The 24961-nt window shown below is 43.1% G+C and overlaps 1 protein-coding gene and 1 long non-coding RNA gene across 3 annotated transcripts in view; one reads left to right on the top strand and one right to left on the bottom strand.

The window, feature by feature from the left end:
* Window positions 1-17839, bottom strand: part of MAPK1 (mitogen-activated protein kinase 1) — a 48479-nt gene extending 30640 nt beyond the window's left edge. The window contains exon 1 of one of the 2 annotated variants that reach the window (XM_073313322.2): window positions 17533-17839. In XM_073313322.2, coding sequence (XP_073169423.1) covers window positions 17533-17675 — 143 coding nt within the window. In that variant the 5' untranslated portion in view covers window positions 17676-17839. The remainder of the gene's footprint in view (window positions 1-17532) is intronic. The other variant, XM_073313321.2, reaches the window with a different exon arrangement.
* The window catches only part of LOC140898837 (uncharacterized), a 78461-nt gene that overhangs the window by 52365 nt on the left and 1135 nt on the right, over window positions 1-24961 (top strand). The window lies entirely within an intron of this gene.

Below are 24961 nucleotides of genomic sequence, written 5' to 3'. Positions count from 1 at the left end.
TGTTAGACCCTTCTGAAGTTCCACAGTATTCTCCCAGTCTGGACGAACCTAAATAATCTGCGAATTTTGCCACCTCACTGGTCTTCCCTTTTTCCAGATCATTAAACACCAGTTCTAGTGTAGAAACTTCTGACACCCTTCTGATGACATTTTCTCATGATAGAATTGACCAATTATCTTTACTCTGTTTTCCATCTTTTAGACAGTTTCTGATTCATTATTGTATATTGTCTTTCAGACCATGTCTACTTAGTTGCTTTACCCTCTTGTGAGGGATTTTATTAAAACCCTTTTGAAAGTCCATATAAATTGGGTCAGTAAGTTGTCTTTTATACACTATTTTATTGTCCTGTTCAAAAAAGTCTAAGAATTCTAGATTCAGTAGGCAGGGTTTTCCTTTACAGAAGCTGTGCTTGTCAGGCTCCATCAGAGCTGGCTCTTCTAGCTGTTAGAATTCTATTTATGATTATTATTTTAACCAATTTATCAACTACAGAAAAAAGCTTACTGGTCTAATTCCTCAGATTGCCCCTAGCACTTTTTAAAAATAGAAGTGCAATACTGGCTACCATCTGAGATAGCAGCTCATTTGAATGAGAAATCATTTTTACTAGTAGCTCAAGCATTTACTTCTTAAATTCCTTCTTAACATTGGGTGTCTGGGACCAGGTGACTCGTTGCTTTCAGTTCATTTGTTCCAGAAACTCCTTGACATCTCAATCTCTGAATGTGCCTTATCACTGCTACCAGAAAAGAGTTACATCACCTCACCATTCTGTTATGAAGACTGATACAAAGAAATCAGTTAGCTTCTCTAGAACGTTTGTCTCTTTCTTAGTTGATCTCCTTTCTCCAGGAGACATATCAAATTCTCATGCAAACTTCCAGCACCATACATAAATAATTTATTTGTTTCTATACCTTTAGCTATTTGCTATTAAAATTCCTTCTTACTTTTTGTCTGCTGTAGCTTATACTCCTTTTAACTGATTTCATTAGGTTTTCCATTTTCTGAAGGATACCTAGCTTTAACCTCCTGAACCTTTCTATTTAGCCATACTGATTTACTTATTGCCTTTTTTGTTTAGAGGTTTATATGCCTTCTGACACTATTACTGCTTCCTTAGAGTAGTACCTATGCCAAACTTAAGTGTTTCAACTTCTTTACATTTGATTTTAGGGCCTTTTGCCTAGTTTCCTCTTTTTAAAGACCCCGTTATGAAGTTAAACATAACAATACTATATTTCATCCCTCAATGAAAGCCGATCAGTTTCTGCAGAAATTAAGCTTCCATTAAAAAAAAAAAGAAATTAAGTTTCTCACCATTACAGTTGTAAAGAACACCTTCCAAATGTGAAATGCAGTGCTGACTTCCTCAGCCTGCGTAAAGATTGCTCCAGTGCCTCTGCTGCTTTTCTTAGATCGGCCAAGTAGCAGAAAAGTGATATCAAGTCACTGGTCAGTTTCATAACTATGATTCCATACCCATGGAAAAGCTGCAAGCAGAATCAAGGGCAGGCACTGGAGTTACTTGGAGGATGCCCACACACAAAAAGGGTTAGAGTAGTAGAGCTCTTCACCTCTTGCACAATCCCCATCATCTTTTCTATCTACCTTCAGCTAACAGGCACAGTTCTTCAGCTGATACGTCTACTAAATTTTCAAGCCCAACTGTAACATCTCCTTGGGGTAGCACACACATTTTGGAGTGTCCAAAAGAAAAAGGGGACAAGATTAATTTGTATATTCTATTTTATTTAGGTCTCATAACTGAATTGTGCTATTTAAAATCCAAGAAAGTCTTACTATAGCAATTTTTAAAACTTAATTCTATAATTACACAATCTTTTTACATTTATGTGTAAAAATATTCACAGCAATTCCATACAAAATGACTTTACAGCACAAGTATATGTGTTCTGTGAATAATGAAAAAATTCCATTCAGTAATTTAATTTACGAGAGTACTTGGGCTTTCCCCTCACCCCATTATCATTATCTCAGAGTAAGAGGCTAGACATCACTGAATGCAGCCTAAGAATGAGTCTGCCATATCTACACTGACAGGAAAGAAAACTGTGTATTACTGAATTAGCTGTGAAATAACTGCCACTAATCTTCCACCTGCAAAAATCAAGAATGCCTACAGTATTTAAAATGTATCTCTCAGCATTCGTCTTTGACAGAAAACTTATTTCCTTTTACTATATATTTCACTGTTTCAAAGCAGTCAGATATGCAGAGACATTCAAAATACAATATTTAAGAAATGTTTTACTGTGTCATGTGGTACATTCAGGGCTGTTAAATTCCAGAGAAAACTGGGCATGCTGATTTGCAGTACTCAATCTACTTCATGGCACTTAATTCAGGATACTACATCAGTATCTGCCAGAAAGGGAGCTACTTGCCCTCCAACTAAGCAGGAGGCAAGGTGCTGCAATGACAGCTGCTAATTTAGAGAAAAGGGAAAACTGGGAGATGAACTAATTACATATTGTACACTGCATATCTAATTGCAAGTTGCCAGTACTTAAAATATACCCACAAAAAAACCTCAGATGAATTACTTTACCATGCAACAGAGATTCTAACTCAATTCTATTTACTTTACTAGCAACAAAGTATTTTTCAATATTTTGTGAAAAAAAACAAAATAAGTAGACTGAATTTAACAAATTCCAGAAAAAAAACTTTATTTGTATATGATTTTGGTACAACTGAACAACTGAGTCTAAAAACTTGAATACTTTTTTTATTTGTTTCCAAATGAACAAGAAGATAAACTTAAGCTATCATGGAAAATTCTAAAACTTGACTATCTGAAATCTGCTAAAAGAAAATTCTATTAATGTCCTATTACAAGCTATACCTACAAACACAAATAATTTTATCTACCACTGAAGTGCAGCCAGCTCTGAGGAAGAGCCCAGCAACTGTTTTATGACAGTGCCCCTGGATCAGTATGAACAGCATAGTAGAGCACTACAATCATCTATTGCACAAAACCACCCATGCTCTTATTCTTTAGGAGCCTCCTCTCTCCGCATAAGCCTCACAGGCCACCATTATTAACCAGCAACTTGAGACAGAAATAAGAGGACACCGGAATGTTGTAGACAGATGTACGAACATGGAATATGAATAACTGAAACAGAACATTCTTATGCCAGAGCCGCAAGGAACAAGATGTCTTGCTTCTCCATTACTGCATCCACAAAATCTTGACAAGAGAAACTATTCCATGTGATTAGTCTGATTAACTCCAGTTGTCTTCACCAGGTCCAAGTTGAAACTATCTCACAGCAAGGGGCTTTCAATATATCTCAGAAACGAGAACAATTTGTTTAAGGACAGTCTCTCCACAGCTGGGAAGCTATGTCAAAGGAAAGAAACAAAAACAAACCACTTTCCATCCCTTACTATCATCCAATTTTGAAATTGTGGAGACACTAAAGTCCACCCAAACATCTGAGTTAGAGCTATAGTCTGTTAGGCCAGAGAAAGCCAGTGAAGAACGTTTGAATTTATTATTTGGAGGGATAATTATGGCCTCCCTAGGGGAGATAAAGTTTCCAGTGAATAAACATGCTTTCATTTGGCATGTACTCAAAGAACTATTCTTTGTTATTCGTGTTCTTGCCAATTATCACCAAAGATCTGACCTATTCTTTCTGGAAGTGGTCACTGAGAAAGTGATGGCCGACCAAATCCAACAGATCTTAATCTTCCAAGCGTTTGGATCCCAGACAGACTTTAGATCTGGCCACAGCAGAGAAACAGCATCAGTTTTAGTGGCAATTAACGGGCTTCTTTACACATACTACTAGATCTTTCAGCTGCTTTTTATGGATGGGATTTTCAAAAGGGCCTAAGTGATACAGAAACACAAGTCATGCTGACTTACAATGAGACTTACCCACCTATGTCACTTAGACACTTTTAAAAAAAATCATACCCTATATTTAGGCTTGGAAAGATTACATTTTTATTGGTAAACGTTGATTTCACTGTACAGAAACAAACTGATGAAAAAAATATTTCCATCGATAACAGAAGTTTACATATTGATGAAGTAAGAAAAATGCTGCTTGAGGACTTAAAGAGTTTGAATTAAGGATGCTTTGTATATTTTGACATATGATGTTACCAGTGTGTTTTTTAATGGTTATAAAGCTTTAAATTTTTTGAATCTTGGTGTCTACTGTCATTAATTAGCTGATTTCCCATAATTTCCTGCAACTGTAAACATTTGAATTGATATAAAGAAACAAACATTGATATCAACCACTGAAATTACAAAAGAACACCCTCCAAAAAACAAAACAACAAAAAACAAATTATGCCACGCCTGCCTTTATTGTTGAACATGACGAACACTGACGACCACGGGACAAAGGACAGAACAGCTTTAAAAGTTGTTCCATTCATTCCTTACCGGAAAAGCCCAGCAACTGCTGAGCGGAAAACTGGCCTTCTGCCTGAAGGCTGTAAGTTATGATGTACCTCAAGAATCAATCTTGAAACCTCCTTTCTTCAATGCTTATATATAACTAGGGATTGAGAGATGTAAGAGGATCAATATGCTGATAGCTCAGCGCTATATCTTCTTTTCACCTCAACCACACTAAGTGGTTCCCTTTCTCTTTGGATGTCGGAGATAGAAACCTGGATGAAAGATGGTTGGTTTATGCTCACCTTGGTTAACAGAAGTGAGGCTGAGCAGAAGAGGAAGAATTCTGAGAACTTGAGGTCCACGACTATTCTCTTAAATATGGCCCTACCTCAGGGGTGGGCAAACTTTTTGGCCCGAGGGCCACATCTGGGTATGGAAATTGTATGGCAGGCCATGAATGCTCAAAAAATTGATGGTTGGAGTGCAGGAGTGTGTGAGGGCTCCAACTGGGGTATTGATTCTGGGGTGGGGCTGGGGATGAGGAGTTGGGGGTGCAGGAGGGTGCTCCGGGCTGGGACTGAGGGGGATCAGGGCTGGGGCAGGGGGTTGGGGCACAGGAGGGAGTATGGGGAGCAGGCTCTCAGCGGTGCTTACATCAAGCAGCTCCCAGAAACAGTAGCATGCCCCCCTCCGGCTCCTATGTGGAGGCACGGCCAGGTGGTTCTGGGCACCTGTGTGCAGACACCACCCCTGCAGCTCCCACTGGCTGCAGTTCCCTGACGATGGGAGCTGCGGGGGTAGCGCTGGGGGTGGGGGCAGTGTGCGGAGCCCCCAGCTGCCCCTACGCGTAGAAGCCGGAGTGGGATTGTTCCGCTGCTTCCGGGAGCTGTGCAGAGTGGGACGAGACCCTGACCCCGCTCCCCAGCTGGAGCGCCAGAGCAGGGAAAACCCTAGACCCTGCTTCCCAGCAGGAACTCGAGGGCCAGATTAAAATGTCTAGAGGGGCAGATGTGGCCCCGAGGCCGTAGTTTGCCCACCTCTGCTCTACCTACTACTGAGAGTAGTTGTATATTAGGGAGAGATTCCTGGCTGCTACTAGACTGTAAACAGATGCAGTGACTAAGGCCTGGTCTACACTACCAGTTTATGTCAAATTTGGCAGCGTTAAATTGAATTAATCCTGCACCCGTCCACACAACGAAGCCCTTTTTTTCGACTTAAAGGGCTCTTAAAATCGATTTCTTTACTCCACCCCCGATGAGGGAATTAGCGCTGAAATTGGCCTTGCCAGGTCAAATTTGGGGTACTGTGGACGCAATTCAATGGTATTGGCCTCCGGGAGCTCAGTTGTGACCGCTCTGGACAGCGCTCTCAATTCAGATGCACTGGCCAGGTATACAAGAAAAGGCCCGCGAACTTTTGAATCTCATTTCCTGTTTGGCCAGCATGGTGAGCTCACCTGCACAGGTCACTATGCAGAGCTCATCATCACAGGAGATCATGCAGTCCCAGAACCGCTGAAGAGCTCCAGCATGGACCAAACGGGAGGTACGGGATCTGATTGCTGTATGGGGAGACGAATCCATGCTATCACAGACGAAATGCCACAATATTTGAAAAAAAACTCCAATATCATGGAGGACAGAGGCTATAACAGGGACCCGCAGCAGTACCGCGTGAAAATTAAGGAGCTCAGGAAAGCCTACCAAAAAAACAGAGGCAAACGTTCAGAGCCCCAGCCATGCTGCTTCTATGATGAGCTGCATGCCATTCTAGGGGGTGCAGCCACCACTACCCCAACCCTATGCTTTGACTCTGTCCAAGGAGTGGGAGGCAACACGGAAGCGGGTTTTGGGGGCTAGGTAGATGATGATGAGGAGGAAGTTGTAGATAGCTCACAGCAAGGAAGTAGAGAAACCAGTTTCCCCAACAGCCAGGATCTGTTTATCACCCTGGACCTGGACCCAGTACCCCCCGAACCCACCCAAGGTGGGCTCCCAGACCCTGAAGGCGAAGAAGGGACCTCTGGTGAGTGTACCTTTGTAAATATTATACATGTTTAAAAGCAAGCGTGTTTAATTATTAGTTTGCCCTGGCATTCACGGCCAGTACAGCTACTGGAAAAGTCTGTTAACGTGTCTGGGGATGGAGCAGAAATCCTCCAGGGACATCTCCATAAAGTTCTCTTGGATGTACTCCCAAAGCCTTTACAAAAGGTTTCTGGGGAGGGCAGCCTTATTCCGTCCTCCATGGTAGGACACTTTACCACACCAGGCCAGCAGCACGAAGTCGGGAATTATTGCAGAACAGAGAATTGCATCGTATGGTCCCAGTGTGCGCTGGCATTCAAAAAACATCCATTCTTTATCTCTCTGTGTTATCCTCAGGAGAGTGATATCATTCATGGTCACCTGGTTGAAATAGGGTGGTTTTAGTAAGTGGACATTCAGAGGTGCCGGTTCCTGCTGGGCTGTTTGCCTGTGACTGAACAGAAATCTTCCCTGCTGTTAGCCACGTGGTGGGGGGAGGGGTGAAGCCATCATCCCAGAGAATTGTGTGTGGGTGTGTGTGTTGGGGGTGGGGGGGTTAGTTGGGTTTCTGCTGCACGTGAACCCGGAAACTGCAGCCCCTCCTTTTAAATTGCCAACCCATTTTTAATAGCCAACCCAATGGCTACTTTGTATGGGAAATGAGGGCGCTGCTGTTTAAAACCATTCCCACATGTTATGAAGGTTAAAGAAGCCAAAAGACTGTGGCTTACCAGGGCTGCCTGCAAGTCGAATTCTGTTGCCTGGCCCTGCGTGAGTGATCTCCCACACCAAACCGGCATACCCTCAATAATAGGCAAAATGCGACCTTGTAATGAAAGCACATGTGCTATGTAATGTTAACAGCAAGGTTTACTGTGAAAGAGCATACCCATTGTTCTATGAAATGTGTCTTTTTAACTACCACTCTCCCTTTTTTCCCCCTCCACCAGCTGCATATGTTTCTCCTTCCCAGAGGCTAGCAAAGATTAGAAGGCGAAAAAAATGTACTCGTGATGAAATGTTCTCTGACCTCATGCTGTCCTCCCACACTGACAGAGCACAGCAAAATACGTGGAGGCAGACAATCTCAGAGTGCAGGAAAACACAATATGACCGCAAGGAGAGGTGGCGGGCTGAAGATGGTAGGTGGCGTCAGCTTGCGGAAAGAAGGCAGGAGTCAATGCTCAGGCTGCTGGAGGATCAAACTCATATGCTCCAGCGTATGGTTGAGCTGCAGGAAAGGCTGCAGGAGCACAGACCACCACTATAGCCCCTGTGTAACCAACTGCCCTCCTCCCCAAGTTCCATGGCCTCCAAGCCCAGACACCCAAGAATGTGGGGGGGCTCCTCCGGCCACCCAGCCACTCCACCCCAGAGGATTGCCCAAGCAACAGAAAGCTGGCATTCAATAAGTTTGAAAGTGCTGTGTGGGCTTGTCTTTCCCTGCTCCACCACCCCACCCAGTGCTTCCCTCCTCCTCCACCACCCCTCCTGGGCTACCTTGGCAGTTATCCCCCTATCTGTGTGATGAATAAATAAAAAAATGCATGAACGTGAAGCAACAATGACTTTATTGCCTCTGCAAGCGGTGATTGAATGGGGGGGGGGGAAGGGAGGGTGCTTAGCTTACAGGAAAGTAGAGTGAACCCGGGGGGGGGGGTGGTTCCATCAAGGAGAAACAAACAGAACTTTCACACCGTAGCCTTGCCATTCCTGAAACTGGTTTTTAAAGCTTCTCTGATGCGCACCTCACCCTCCTGTCCGCTTCTAATCGCCCTGGTGTCTGGCTGTGTGTAATCAGTGGCCAGGTGATTTGCCTCAACCTCCCACCCCGCCATAAACGTCTCCCCCTTACTCTCACAGAGATTGTGGAGCACACAGCAAGCAGCAATAACAATGGGAATATTGGTTTCGCTGAGGTCTAACCAAGTCAGTAAACTGCGCTAGTGACCCTTTAAATGTCCAAATGCACATTCTACCACCATTCTGCACTTGCTCAGCCTGTAGTTGAACAGCTCCTTACTGCTGTCCAGGGTGCCTGTGTTCGGCTTCATGAGCCAGGGCATTAAGGGGCAGGCTGGGTCCCCAAGGATAACTATAAGCATTTCAACATCTGCAACAGTTATTTTCTGGTCTAGGAAGTAAATCCCTTCCTGCAGCCATTTAAACAGACCAGAGTTCCTGAAGATGCAAGCGTCATGAACCTTTCCCAGCCATCCCACGTTGATGTTGGTGAAACGTCCCTTGTGATCCACCAGTGCTTGCAGCACCATTGAAAAGTACCCCTTGCGGTTTATGTACTGGTTGCCCTGGTGGTCCAGTTCCAAGATAGGGATATGCGTTCCGTTTATAGCCCCACCACAGTTAGGGAATCTCATTGCAGCAAAGCCTTCTACTATGACCTGCACATTTCCCAGAGTCACTACCTTTGATAGCAGCAGCTCAATGATTGCATTGGCTACTTGCATCACAGCAACCCCACAGTAGATTTGCCCACTCCAAATTGATCACCGACTGACCAGTCTGGCATTGCAAACTTCCAGAGGGCTATCTCCACTTGCTTGTGAACTGTGAGGGCTGCTCTCATCTTGTTATTCTTGCGCTTCAGGGCAGGGGGAAAGCAAGTCACAAATTTCCATGAAAGTGCCCTTACGCATGCGAAAGTTTCGGAGCCACTGGAAATCATCCAAAACCTGCAACACGATGCTGTCCCACCAGTCTGTGCTTGTTTCCCAGGCCCAGAATTGGCGTTCCACGGCATGAGCCTGCCGCAGTAACACCATGATCTCCAAATTGTGGGGACCGCGGTTTTAGAGAAATCTGTGTCCATGTCCTCATCACTCTTGTCACCGCGCTGCCGTCGCCTCCTTGCCTGGTTTTTCAGGTTCTGGCTCTGCATTAAACTGCACGATAATGCGCGAGGTGTTTACAATGGTCATAACTGCTGCGGTGAGCTGAATGGGCTCCATGCTTGCTGTGCTATGGCATCTGCTCGGGCAATCCAGGGAAAAGGGTGCAAAATGATTGTCTGCCGTTGCTTTCACGGAGGGAGGGTTGACTGACGACATTTACCCATAACCACCTGCAACAAATTTTTGGCCCCATCAGGCACTGGGAGCTCAGCCCAGAATTCCAATGGGCAGCGGGGACTGTGGGAACTGTGGGATAGCTACCCACAGTGCACCGCTTGGAATGTCGACACTTGTACTGTGGACGCACACTGCCGAATTAATGTGCTTAGTGTGGACGCATGCACTCTACTTTATACAATCTGTTCCCAAAAATCAACTTCTGTAAAATTGGAGTAATTTTGTAATGTAGACAAGGCCTAAAACATACTAAATATCAGCCAACCCCTCCAAAACATACTCTACTATCAGACGTTGTATTCACACATTCTTTCACACCCATTATCTCTAGGCCAGAATACTGCAATGAACCAGGGATAATCTTGACTATAACTCAGAAGCTTCAGCTAACATAGCACATTACCATCTACAATAACATCTACAAACCTTAACCTTTCCTATATCTAGCCACACTAACTTTGACTACACCCCTTTAGTTGTAAGTTTCACCTTTATCAAACAAGATCTGGAGGCAGGTAATTCTCAATAGAAAGCCCTTGACCCTGGGATTCAGTCCAGGAAAAATACACCTGAGCCTGAACTTGACCTCATTTAGAACACAGTGATAGATACACGCACCTAATTTTTCCAGCAGGTGTAGTTTCTGGACTCTCCTCCCATTTGACCTACTGGCTAGGTTTTCCCGCAAACACCAAGCTTACTGTAGATTATATGGGAATGCAAGGTTGCATGTCTTACATAGTCTTTTAGGAAATTTTTGGTTTTTTAAATCTAAAACTCAAGCTATGCCCAGAAACTATAATGGTATTTCAGAAATAGCAAATACTAATACCCAAACTACACAACTGCTAGGTTTTAACAAAGCTACATACATGTCGGGGTTCTGTCTTTGCAATACAACCTGCACCAGCAAACATCTTCCAGTTTTAGTTATACCACCACAACCAATATCCATTAAGTACATATGTTAAAGCTGCTGTATAACTTGATAAGCAAAAAGACAAAATGCCTGCAAACTGGACCATGAAATTTAAAAAAAAAGTCAAGTATATAATGAGAAAGTTACTTGTCAATATTGTAAGTTATTAACAAAAAAACTCGCACTGAAATTGATTTTTAAAATAACCAGAAAATAAATATCCCAGAAGAACTGAAGAAATCCAAAAAGCATTTGATTCAACAGCTTTGGCTTCCTGTGATACTGGAGAAACAGAAATGACAGCATGTCTTTGCTTAAGAAAAGGCAGGAACTGGGAGCAAGTGTGTGTGAGCCACATCTTGCAAAGTGCTCTTTCTTGGCTGACCCATAAGGCAGCTCATTGATTATTAAAACAAAAAAAAAACAACCCACTACACAAGGCCCACTTGGCCAAAGGTAATTAGCACATTGCTAGCTGTAAGAGGAAGGCACAGGTAATAACGGTACAGGAAAACAAATACAACAAGGGCCACAGCGGAAGGGTAAAAATGTTTCCTGGGTCTTTCCAACATAAAAGTCTCAATTTCTCATTCAAAATAAACTTCAGAAGAAAAGGGTGTGTGAAATATAACCAACAAGTTCCATATCTGTTACCTAGGTTTTGTTTGACTATCAGTTACTCTCTGTGGGGTGAGGGTGGGGGAGTGGAATCTGGTCTATTTAGATGGCAACCTCTTTGGAAGTGGGTGTACTTTTCACTCTGTAGTTATATAGTAGTGAGAGCAATGAAACACCAATACTGATTGGGGCCTCTAGTCACTCCCATAAAACAAATAATAAACTTCCATTTTTGACAAATAAAACAATAGAATAGTACTACTCACTGGTGGCTTTCATATAAATTCTAAGTTGAAATTGCCTTGGACTGTAACAGCCATCTACTACATTTCAGGTATAGTTCAAGTTTGAGTTGATGTGAGTAAAGTTTTATACTCTAACAAAAACCTTGTTTCTCCATTTTCTTTAACTGGGTAGCTTAGAAGGAACAATGCTGCTATAAATAAAACTAACTATTTACTAGCATACTCTTTTTAGATGTTTGTTATTTTAAATACCCTCCATTCAAATATCTGTTTGATATAAAGACACCTTTCAATGCCAATATTCAATAACAAGTATTTTCTAATTAAAGACAGCAACATCCAACTTTAATGCCAACCTGCAAGACACAGTGACAAAGAATTTTATGAAAATAATCAATGAATTCTAGTTCCAACAAAGCACAGTTGAAGAATCCGAGACTGCGGACCAGTATACAAGTGTTGTTATGTGCTAAGTTGATAAGACACTATTTTCAAATTTACATTAAAATTATACTCCTACTCAAATAAGTAGGAGGTATGAATTCTTTCTATACAAGCTTCACTTCCTCATCTTGAAAAAAGGTACAATGGTCTACAGCAGCAGGGTAGCCTGTGGCCCTCATGGGCAAATATATTAAGAAAATGTATATTTGATTATGAAACAAGAACATATTCCCTGAGCTGCACTCCTGACTTTTAAACTCAAGAGCTTGACCTGTTCTCTTACTGTGGACAGGTGGAAAGGGATGCTACTTTCCACCACCTCTCCTGCAGCATTAGTGGGCAGCGCTGATGTGGATAGAGTGCGCTGATGTGAATAAAGATAGCTACTGTCCCTTCTCTGCTACACCTGCCTCAGCAGCTCCCCACTGTCCATCTGCTACAACACAGGGGACAGAGGAAAGTAGTTCTGGTAGCAACTTTGCCTGCTTCCCTACCAGGCTGTGGGAACTCCAGGGACAACAGAATTTGCCCTCATATTTCTAGAATGGCACATACTTGTAAATGTTATACTCTACTGCTCTTGCAATGGTCTGTAAGAACAGAGTACCCACTTCAGTTTTCTTGTTTGATTTGTTTTTTGCAGTTTCATATCTAAAAGGTCCAAAATCAAAGACAATATTGCCAACGAATACGTTGTTCAAATTACCAAAGTGCAACAATTAACTAAAATTCTATATAATAAATTCTCAGGACTGTAACTCTCAAACAACTTTGAGTAAAGTAATCGTACATATTTATGATTGTTACCATTAATTAGTTCAACATACATGGAACTGTTTTATGTCCATTTTTCCTCATTGCCATACATGCCCTTCATCTTAAACAAAAAACAATCCCAGTTAATACTCCTTTTAAGTTTTAGTAAAGGGACACTGTCAATTTAAGTCACACTTCTGTCTGACTCTTTTTACCTAAGTTTACTGTAAATGAAAGTTTTACTGAAAATCTTTCCTAGTTTATTTATTGTCAAATGTACGATCTGTTTCACTGTTACCCACACAGGCCCTGATCCAGCAAGCATCTAGACACTCTGGTGAAGACAGATCATTGTAATGTATCTTTTTTAAATTTTTGAATATGAACTACACATTATTCACTTTGTCAATGGGAACTGACAAGACAATCATTTAACTGAATGTTTAAAATTCTTCTTTTTTTTATGTTTGGAAAGGACTGATTAGTGGCAATGCGTGTAGGGTTTTGTGTTTTGTTTTTTGGAAGCCCTCTATATCCCATCAAAATTTACCCCAACATCGGTGTGCATGAAGCATTGCCACAACCACAAACATTTTATGTCAGTTAAAATATAAATGTTTGTAATTGAGAATAAAGGATAAATATTTAAAAGAATGTTCAAATCTCATATCTGTTGGTTCTAAAAGCTTGGGAACAGCATGTTGTGATTGCAACTGCTATGCATACCTTTGAGTCGCTGACATCATATAGTCTAAGTACCGTATAAACTATTGGAACAACTATTAAGTTGAATGTTTAAAACATATATTCTAGTTGAGAAGTAATGATTATCAACAATCTCAGTTTAGAACAAAAGTTTCCTATTAATCCCATTAGAATTGACCCACTGGGAAATTTTATGAGGAGAATTGTCATACATTTCATTTAAAATATCCATCCTCTTTCTTGAAGAAGTTGATTCGTAAAAGGATTTCAGATTTAAGATTTCTATTAGAAGTATTTTCTCTAAAAAGATGAAAATGGATAGATACTAGTACATTTTTCCTATTAGGATGGTGTGAAGCTTTAAGTCAACTTAGGCTCTGTCTACACTAGCACTTTTGTCTCCCACCTGACATAGCCACCACCATTCATTGGAGGTGGTTTAATTATGCTGGCAGGAGAGCTCTCTCCCACTGGCACAGAGTGGCTACACAGAAGACCTTACAACAGCGCAGCTGCAGCAGTACAGCTGTGCCACTGTAAGGTCCATAGTATAGACATAGCTTTAGACATAAGACAGTATCTGTAGACAGATGATGTCCATTCTGTTGAGCCAGAGGGTCAAAGTAATCTCAAAACAGTCCAGGGGCCACAATCAATTGTTTAGGATACATCTTCTGTCCTATGTGCTACGTGGGTGGCACAAAGGGAACATAAAACTCCTTCAAGTTTTCCTGCCGAGTATTTCTTCAGCATGGAGGAATACCCAGAAGAGGGAGAGAAGACCCCAGGGGGCCACAGTGCGGGAGCAGTGGGACTGTTTCTTGTTATCTCCAAGTAGTTTATGGTCAGCCCCTTAGGGACCACAGCCAGCAGGCAAAAGTGAGGCAGCCCCTAGTCCCCTTTAACCTGTGCCAGGATCAGGGCAGAGAATCAGGGAGCTGTAACTGGTGACTAGTTTTCAGCTTTCTTCCACTCTTGACTTCCCTGGTTGACTGTTGGGGAGGAGAACCATCCTTTGGTAAACATTTCCGCTATGCTCAGGCTGAGCCAGTCAAGCTCCAGTCCTGTTCTCCGATAGCACAATCTGAACGTGAATCAAACAGGCACAAGGACGGAATCTAGCCCTTGGAGACAACTGAGACAGAATGTGTTATGCTGGCAAAAATATAACCTTTGAAAATTACAGAGTTTAAATTTAGGGGCATAAGGTTAAGACACAGGTTCCTCTAAAATTACCCTTCAAATCAATACATAATTTATCCTCCTTTACTCTCCAGAATATTGAAAAAGCACACCTATAAAATATTACTTGACATACAGCTCTAATAACTCTGTTTTTACTCTAAATCCTGACCTGGCTATGGATGATTGAGTTAAAGGAAAGCATTTAACTATTATCTCTACAGTTTTTCATACTAGAGAAAATTTGAATGAGAGAACATTTATACAAGCAGCTTACTTGACCAGTATTTTCCTTTCTTTCCTTATCTATTGTTTCAGCTTTGTATTGATTAAGGCTTTGCTCCTGAACATACTCAGTTCTCTCTGTTTGACCCAGCTGTGAAGCCACAGTCCTCTGTTTACAATATCGCTGTCTTGTCATGGAAGGTTAAAGTGGTTGTTGCTTCAATTTAACTTCGCTAAAAGACTAACATGGGCCATGAGAGCGTGCTTGTTTAATTGAACTCACAGCTTGGATAATTTACAAATATAATGAGAGGTTATGAAAAACACACCAGGTAGCTTTCACAACTCTTCAGTCTTTTACATTTCTGCATTATGAAGCCATGGCACTATATACTGATAAATATGATCTCTCAAATGTTATATATTAATTTAGTCTAGAGTCGCAAGACTTTAGTACCATAGCTTTACTAATTTTATCTCACTGAAAAAATTATAAATCTACTTCTGAAGCTTTCAAAAAAAATCTGATGACATCTTCTCCCCACCCCCATGAAAATGCCTCCATAGTGTAAGAATTGCACACACAGCTTTGCAAGCAAGGCAAAGCATGAAACATCAAGTGTCAATCTGCATCATGAATATACTTCCAGTTGCTTGAAAGTAATCTTATGTAATCATAGTAGTTTGTGTTCCTACATGTTAACAAACATTAGTTGCTATGACATCTCACTAGGATACATGCAATCCAACACTTTCCTTATTAAATATGCAATACAAATTTATAATGTTTGTTTCATGTCCTTTCACACTTGAGACTGTACTGAACAACAGCAATTAAGAAATTAATACCCGATATAGCGAATGCTTTAACTTCTTAACTCCATAGGGGGAATACAGCAGCTCAACAAACCATAGTGCATTTGGAACAGTAGGGTCTAACATTTTTATTTTAGTCCAAAAACACTTGTCATTAATTGTATATAAAATATATTAATGTGTTGAGTTTTTAAGATAAAAAGGCTACCTTATACAGACATTGTTTGAGGTGAAATGGAAAATTTAAGGTTTTATCTCAAGTCACTAACCAGACATCCAGTCGAGGGAGGAAAAAAGTAATATGTTCCCTAGTCCTGCCCACAAACCACACCCCATTCACCTGTGAAGCCAAAATATTATGTTATTACCAGTAGACTGTGTACTCTTCGTAACATTTCTTGCAGCCTTTGATCAGTAGTGAAATAGATAAGTTTGAAGCTAAATTAAATTTCACCATTGTTAGCATCCCACTTCGATAAATGGGGCAGTATACATTTAGAAGTACTTAGAAGTACTATTTGAGGCTATCTTCAACCTCAGACAAATGTCAATGTGTGGTTTACATTCAGAGTCTATCTACACCAAGGGTATTTGTACTAGTGCAGCTACACTGCTCCAAACCCCTCAAAGTAGATGTTCTGAACAGGTGTAAAACTAGGCTTGCACTAGTAAAGCTTATTCTGGTTTTTGAGGTAAACTGCACTAACAAAAGCCTCGTATTAAAATCTGTACAGTGCATCCACCTTGGTGATTTACACCAGCGTAACTGCATTGGTACAAATATATATACACAAGCATAAACAGAACCTCAAATCACATTTTGAAAGTTATCACCACAACTAAAAGGGCTAATGTCACAATCCAGTAAAAGCACTTAAGCATACGATTAACTCCTCGGCGAATCCAGGCCTAAATGAAAGTTTAAATTCTGGAATACAAGGTGACTACCTCTCATGGAGCCATCAAAAGTCAGCATAATTCAACCCCTGAATTAAAGGTTATAGCTGTAAAAAATTTTTTTGAATATGTAACTAAAAAAGTGATAAATCAAATTTATTTCAAAACATACCCAGTCTTTTAAAAATGAAATGTCATAGAAAGACAAAGTGCATTCCAAAGGAAAATCAGCACAGGGTTTGAAGGAAAGTTATTAATCCTGTTTCATTTGCAGACTTGAAATCAATTCAGGAGGTAAATTTCTTTAATCCACTTTACAGACGGAAAGACAGACACAAATGGGATAAACGATTTAAGCAAGGTCACAGAGCAAGGCAGAGATACTCTTGTATCCTAGCCACTAGACCATCCTACCACCCACATACATGCATCAGCTCAACCCAAACTCACTACACTACTAGAAGATAAACACCTTAACTTGCTCAAATACATCTGTGCATTTCACATCATTCTTATAGCCCCTTTAAGACAGACGATATCAAATAGTTGAGTGCACACATTCACTTTGCATACATGTTTGCGTTTTACTGTGTTTCACTGGAAGTCTCTGATACAAAACAGTTTCAACTATAACGAAGAAAAATGTCACCAATCTATGAGGTTTACTAGGCTAGACAAAGTGACTTGCCATTACTGGAGGGGAGGTGTGGCAAATCACAACCAAAGAAGAGAGACTTGGGGGTAATAATTCCTACACACAGAGTCTCTTTTTTTGTTTACCCAGTGTGGTCTTGGGGCATACAAGGTGAGCCCTAGTGCTTATAATCAGTCATAGTCACGATTTTGGTTACCTTTTCCATTTTAAAAACACATCACCAAGAAGGGGGTGGGGGGAGAGAGTTAAACCAACCTAAGAGACAGTAAACGGGAAAAAAAAATTAAGCCTTGAAGCAGGACTGGAGAAGGAAGGGGCAGCGACTGGGGCTAGGAGTCAGAGAAGAGGGCAAGGGAAGCAAGCGGGGGTACGAGGCAGCAGCAGGCAGGGAAGAGGAGCAGGATGCAGAGATGCTTAAGCCCCGGCGGGAGGGCCAGGAGGCTGGGGCCGCGGGCTGTTCCCTAGCCCCCGGGAGAGGCTGCGGGCCAGGCTCGGCGGGCGGGGCAGGGCGCTGCCCCGGCTCGGCTCGGCTCGGCTCCCCGGCCGGTACTCACCAGACCATGCCATAGGCCCCCTCCCCGATGTAGGAGAGGTTGACGTAGCGGGGCCCCACATCGAACACCTGGCCCCGCACCATCTCCGGACCCCCGGCGTTGGCCGAGCCGGCCGCAGCCCCGGCCCCCGGTACCGCCGCCATGTTCTGCGTGCCGGGAACCGCTATGGAAGGGGGATGTGGTCGCCTCCGGTGCCCGCGCGGCCGCTGCGCTCAAGAGGGACCCGCTGCCGCCCGCTCCCAGGCCCGCTCGCCGCTGCTGTGAGGAGACAGAGGCTGAGGGGGGCGCGCGCGCACAGACGGGAGGAGGAGGGGACGGAGGACTCGCGCACACAGCAGGAGGAGGAGCGAGGAAACCAGGCGCGAGAGGGACAGGAGGGGCGGGGCTAAGGGGACTGCGGTAACTTCAGAGCCGCAGCGCCACCGAGGGGGCGGGGCCGGGTAGGTCACGTGGCCGGCGTGCCTGCTGAGCTGGGAAAGCGCTTGCTGCAGAGCACCATTCGGCGTCCGGTGACGGAAGCCAGCCTGCCAATGGGCCGGTGCCTGCGCTGCTCTGGGGCGCCACCTGCCGCGCGCCTTGTCAGTGCCCCTGGGCTGCGTCTCCAGAGCGGGGCGACCCCGCACAACTGGGGCCTTGAATTCTTCTGAGGCAAATTGTTGTCCGCTGTCAGTGAGTACAGTGGCCGGGAGGGTGCCCGTGCCTCTCACACAGGGGGCCTTCAGTTGGCCAATCCCTGACATGCTTCTTATACCAGGCAGAGTTAGGGCATTGACCGCCCCACACTGTGAATAGTAATTCCCTGTACTCGCCTACTGCTTTTCCCTGAAGGTGGATAAGTCTGCTCCGCCCGTGTCCCCTACTTGGGTGGGGAGCTCTTGCAGTAACCGAATTTCCTTGGGCGGGTGGTTATCGCCTGACCGCTAGATGTCCCACCCTTCTGTCAAGGAGCAGAGCTGTGTATCAGTTCTTGGCCAGTAAAGACTCTATCTTGGCCAGTAAAGACTCAGAGCCTATCTGAGGTAGCTGTCAGGGCCCAGGTGTGAAGCATGTGTCTTTACGTGACGTCCTTACGGAAGGAGATGGGAACAACAGCTCTCTGTCTTCGAAATACGATTCCAACCTGCATAATCAGCTCATCTTTCATTTGAAAATATGGTTCTGCACCTAGTGATACGTGGCTTTTGTCTTCTGGCCACCCTGCTAGTATTGTTCTCTTGACTGCTTATAGTTAGGTGTCCTTTTCTTGAGCCTCTTTGATCCCATCAGCTTCGCTGTTGAAACGGAGAGATAGTGCAGCACGTTCATGGATTCAGTGTCCTGATCCCCTTCCGCCAGCCCCCGATGCTGGCTCTATATGCCCTGCTCATGGTGTCAACTAACACCAGTCGTCATTCCCGGACAATGTCCGATCTCTGCCTGGTAGTGTTGGAGGCACATCAGCATGCGCTGCCATCTCTTTGGAGCACGAGGAAGGTACTTTGTCATGATTGTATCTAGGGGTTTGTGGTCTGAGTGCACGATTAGTGGATGACCATAGGAGTGCTGATGGAATTGCTCCACTCCAAATACCACAGCCAGCTGCTCTTTTCCTATTGAGGGGAGGGATAGCTCAGTGGTTTGAGCATTGGCCTGCTAAACCCAGGGTTGTGAGTTCAATCCTTGAGGGGGGCCATTTAGGGATCTGGGTCAAAAATTGGGGATTGGTCCTGCTTCAAGCAGGGGGTTGGACTAGATGACCTCCTGAGATCCCTTCCAACCTTGATATTCTATGATTCTATTTGGGCATACCTCTGTTCAGTTTCTGACAGCACTCTGCTGGCATAAGGAAGTGGTTGCTTCTGAAAAAGAGCTACACCCAATCCTCTCTCTGATGCATCACACTGGAGCATCAGTGTCTCTCCTGGCTGGAAGTGCTTCATGTGTCTCAGTGTATCAAATGCTTGCTCTTGAGGAACCGTCCAGTCCCACCCAACATCCAGCCTTGTGAGCTGACTTATGGGGTCTGCTCTGAAGCCAGGTATGGACAGAACATTTATCATTCTTAAGAAGCGCTCTAAGCACTAGAGCTAGCATGTCTCTTGCTGCCTTAATCTTATTGGGATCTGCTCTCAGTCCTTCTGCTGTGAGCTGAGGTCCAATTAATGTCACCTCACGTTATTTGAGGTACATTTTTTCTTGGTTTAGTTCTTTGTTCTTGTCCCTGCATTGCTGTAGAAAAGCTTGTAGTTTTCTGTCACATCTTCACTTGGGTGAATCTTCTCTTGAACACCTCTTGTACTGGGCTTATCCCCATCAGCACACTCAGCCATCTGTAGTGACCAAATGGTGTTACAAAGGATGTTAGCATGCTGGACTCTTTATGCAAAACCCATTTCTCACATCACAGACTGAAAAGTTCTGGCAAGATGTCATCAATTGTGGGCAGTGGATAGTGGTTTCTTTTCAATGCCTGGTTCAGTGGCTTTGGGTCTATGCAGATGCATAATTTGCCTGAGGGCTTCTTTACCACTACCATGCTGCTTATACAGGCTGTACTGGCCTCTACAGGTGCTACAATACCCCTACTCTGCAGATTTTTGAGCCCCTTCCATATTTGATTATGTAGTCCCATTGTAATTGTCCTTTGAGGTAAGCACACAGGTTCCCCGGGGGAGGGAGGGGTCTACTTTCAGGAGAAGCATTCCTTTGCGGCACCTGTAGCCTTTGAAAAGATTTCCATATACATTTAAAATTGTCTCTATTATCCATGGGACTCTGCTTTTTGCTTCCTGCACTGCAGCTATAAAATTCTGACACTGTACCCTAATCAGATCTATGCCTTATACAGTAAGCACCTTAGACCCTAAGACTATCCACCACCACCAACTGCAGTTGGTACTATCTGTTATTTTTTAGCTAGTTACTGTGAGGTCACATTTTCCTATGGGCTGTTTTATGCTCTCATTCTACATTTTTAGATTGTGCCTGCTGTTTGTAATAGGTGTTTTTGAGTCCAATTCAACCCAAGGAATCACATTACAGTAGGCCCTGCTATCCAGTTGAGATTGCACAGGGCATTTTCCTATTAACATTGTTGCATGCATGGAGGTTGGTATTTTCACGTGTTGCTTTTCTGTCCCAACAACCTGAACCTAGTATTCTCTCGGACTTAAGGAGAGAATCATGATGTCATCGCTGCTGTCTGATGTCCCATCCCCCTCTTGTACAAGTCTGACTAAATCTTTCTGAGACTTTCCCCGGCTCTTGCACGCACTGCTAAAATGATTCAACTTGCCACATTCCTTACAATGCTGTGCTAGTGCAGGGCATTTCTCCTCTGCCTGCTCATGCTGTCTTCCACACTTAATGCATCTCACCATGGTCTGGAACCCATGCCATCTGCTCTCCTTTGCTGCTGTCTCACTGCATGCCCTTCTGGGGCTGTTGTGCCTCCTAGAGCTTTTATCCTTTCTCTTGAGACTGATGTCTTGTGACAGATGTCTAAGCATCTGTCTAACGTGAGATCGTCTTCTCGGAGCAACCGCTCCTACAGATTGTGTTCCCAATGCTGCAGACTATTCTGTCCCAAATTAGGAAGCCTGTCAACTCCCCTAAAATTGTATGTTGTAGCCAGTGTGCATAAGGCAATAGCAGAGGGGTCTAGCCCATCCCCTTCAGATTGGTCTCTAGGAAAAGCCTGTGTCATGTTACAGTTTCATTCTGCTTTGAGAAGCAATAACTCCTAGGACTGCTGTGAGGCTTGAGGCAGTGGTACACTTCCGAGTAGTGCATATCTGTCTGCATTGTTCCCCAGTAAGGTATGATAATAGTTTTACTTTACTGCTGTCATCAGCCTCCTGCATGGCCAGGTCCATCCACCAGCTCTACCACTGGGGTACCCATGTGTCTGCAAAATCCAGGTTTCTGGGGAACTTCAGATTGAGTTCCATGGCTCATGCAGCCAGCTGCAGCACTTCAGAGAACTCACAGCTCCAGTGCTGCCACCGTGTTTCATTTGCAAAGGGTGAAGCTGAACAGCCCAACTCCATCAATGTACCACGGTGTCCTATTATTAACAGTCCCTCCAGGGGACATGGGCCTTCTGACTTCAGTTCTGGAATACATCTTCCCTATTTTACGTACAAACACTAAAAACAAATAATTGATGCCCAGACCCTCTCCCCGCCCCTGTGTCCCTTCAGCCAGTGCTTGCCAGCACATGGGCGAGTTGGGGTCTCATCTTTATCGGAGACTCAGCTGGTTATATAGTCTTTGAAAAATAGTGCTTCTGACCCACTTTGCCTGGCTTCCTATTGGCATTCCTGCCCTGCCTATTGCTGTCTCTCTTCTCTCCACCTCAAGGGACTCCCTGCTTCTACCACTGCACTTCTTTGATAATTCTGTCTCTCTCCCACCACTGCCTACATTGTCTTGCCATTGCATATACCAAGTCCAACCCTTCTCCTGTCACCAATTGCCCCAAACCAACTTTCATTCCAACTAGCCCGTATCAGCTCCCCCAAACCAACTGTTATTCTCAGTGGCCACTCTCTCTCAACTGCTGTGGAACCTTTGGATTCTAACATGCCAGGCCTCCTCATCTTAAAGCAAAACATTCAGCTCCCTGTTTGAATAGCAGTCAAGAGGAAAAGAATATCCCTGTTGCAACTGTACATACTCTGCTACCCCAGCACTTCCATGGATCGCCTTCCATGCCAGAATGCACAGCAGGTGTCCCGGTTTCAGATGCAATACAATCCTCCAGTCAGTTTAGTACAGTGAGAAATGTTGTGTGTGACTGGAATAATCTAATGATGAAAAGCCAGTGTTTAATACTCATTCAGCCATATGGTTTATTGTATGTGTATTTAAGTGGAACAGTTAACATTGCTTTGTATGAGTTATTTTTTCCTCATGTCTAAAACTCTTTGTTTTTCACACTATTTTTTCCACTTCAGGAACCCGGCATTACTTTTCTCAGAAATTTTAGACATCTGTAAATGTGAATAAATGTTTCAGTAAATAAAAATAAGATTTAAAATGTTCCCTTAACACCTTTAAAAAACAAAATTATGCTTACAGTTCTGAATATATACATAAATAAATCTGTCATCAGCAAGTGTAAAACAAATGCTTATAGGAAAAATCTAACAACCAACCAGTAATAGCAGCTTTAATGCAAAATTTGATTAAAAACTAGTGTATATCTAATGTATTTCCCCCTTCCCTAGGATATGTCAGATCAAAAATGATGCCAATAAGGCAGACCAATAAGTGTTGGAAAGTCAGCCACCTCCCGACAGGGTGCAACTATGTTCAGCCTGGACATGTGTCCAAATGCATGTCTACGCCAATATATATAAATAGGATCATTAGCATTTCATGTATATATTTATTTTCATTACCTAGTAGTTCATACTGGGTCTTTCCTTTCATGAAGGCTGTCATAAATATAAAGGGAAGGGTAAACCCCTTTGAAATCCCTCCTGGCCAGGGGAAAGCTCCTCTCACCTGTAAAGGGTTAAGAAGCTAAAGGTAACCTCACTGGCACCTGACCAAAATGACCAATGAGGAGACAAGATACTTTCAAAAGCTGGGAGGAGGGAGAGAAACAAAGGGTCTGTGTCTGTCTGTATGCTGGTTTCTGCCAGGGATAGACCAGGAATGGAGCCTTAGAACTTTTAGTAAGTAATCTAGCTAGGTATGTGTTAGATTATGATTTCTTTAAATGGCTGAGAAAAGAATTGTGCTGAATAGAATAACTATTTCTGTCTGTGTATCTTTTTTGTAACTTAAGGTTTTGCCTAGAGGGGTTCTCTATGTTTTTGAATCTAATTACCCTGTAAGATATCTACCATCCTGATTTTACAGGGGGGATTTCTTTATTTCTATTTACTTCTATTTTTTATTAAAAGTCTTCTTGTAAAACACTGAATGCTTTTTCATTGTTCTCAGATCCAAGGGTTTGGGTCTGTGGTCACCTATGCAAATTGGTGAGGCTTTTTATCCAACATTTCCCAGGAAAGGGGGGGTGCAAGTGTTGGGAGGATTGTTCATTGTTCTTAAGATCCAAGGGTCTGGGTCTGTAGTCACCTAGGCAAATTGGTGAGGCTTTTTACCAAACCTTGTCCAGGAAGTGGGGTGCAAGGTTTTGGGAAGTATTTTGGGGGGAAGGACACGTCCAAACAGCTCTTCCCCAGTAACCAGTATTAGTTTGGTGGTGGTAGCGGCCAGTCCAAGGATAACGGGTGTAATATTTTGTACCTTGGGGAAGTTTTGACCTAAGCTGGTAAAGATAAGCTTAGGAGGTTTTTCATGCAGGTCCCCACATCTGTACCCTAGAGTTCAGAGTGGGGGGAGGAACCTTGACAAAGGCCATGACCCTGCAAAGGCTTACATATGTGCTTTAAGCACATGGATAGTCCCATGAAGCCTATTCATGTGCTTTAAGTTAAGTACATGACTAAATCTTTGTGGGCTCAGGCCTTAAAGGGGGTACTTATGGCAAAATCTCCATTGGTGCCTGGAAGTAGGAAAAATACCTCCCTGAACAGATGCAATAATATGCTGCAAAAACACCATTAAGAACAGTAAAGCCATACAAAGATGCTGTATTTTTTTAAAAAGACACTGGGAAATGGTTAATAATTATAATGGTGAAGTTAAACACGCTATGGTTTGGACTAACTTTTCTGCCATATCCATTTCGCAGCTCACATAGATGGGTTTATCCTAGAAGCTGGGTCTGGAAAGCCTTAACTTTGTCCTGTGTGATATGTCCATTTTAACAGCTCACTTTGTGTTAAGTGCAGTACTATTGAAAGTACCTGTGAGCCCTGGAGATTGAAATTGTTTGCTTATCCACAGAACAGCAACATGCCATGTGCCTGGAAAGGTGGAAAGGTAGTTTAATCTCTGTGCCCATTCAGAACCATAGCCATCTCTCCTAACCCTGCCATCACTGGGAAGGAGGTTTGAGTTCCACATGTGCCAATGGGACAGAGCTTGTCTAAGAGTGTGATACTTTTGCTGGAGCAGATCAGAATGATCAGGAAACTCCACACCTTCAGAATGAAATGCAAATATCATATATTTAACATAGCCTTCCCCTGGTAATTTTAAAAAGCCCCAAATCTGTGTGTGGGTGTGGAGGGAGAGAAATGTGAAGTCTTTTAAAAAGATATATTTTAACTTGTAAGGCACTCAGATACCATGGTGATGAATGTGATCTAAATCTTAAAGACATTAGATATGAACACTGGTCCACTGGGAACTATCCTTATACTCTTAAAGAGCATCAGATGCTAACAACTTCTAGAGACTACTAAACTAGACTTGATTTAAACTGGTAATCTAGAGCTGAAAACCCCTGGGCCTGACTTTCATTTACACTAAGGCCACTTTACACCATATGACAAGTGTAAAGTGGCCTTAGTGTAAATGAGACTCA

Source organism: Lepidochelys kempii, chromosome 15, assembly GCF_965140285.1.
Source record: "Lepidochelys kempii isolate rLepKem1 chromosome 15, rLepKem1.hap1, whole genome shotgun sequence".
Lineage (NCBI taxonomy): Eukaryota > Metazoa > Chordata > Testudines > Cheloniidae > Lepidochelys > Lepidochelys kempii.
The sequence above is the reverse complement of the archived record's forward strand: the minus strand, read 5'-3'. Positions and strand labels throughout refer to the sequence as shown.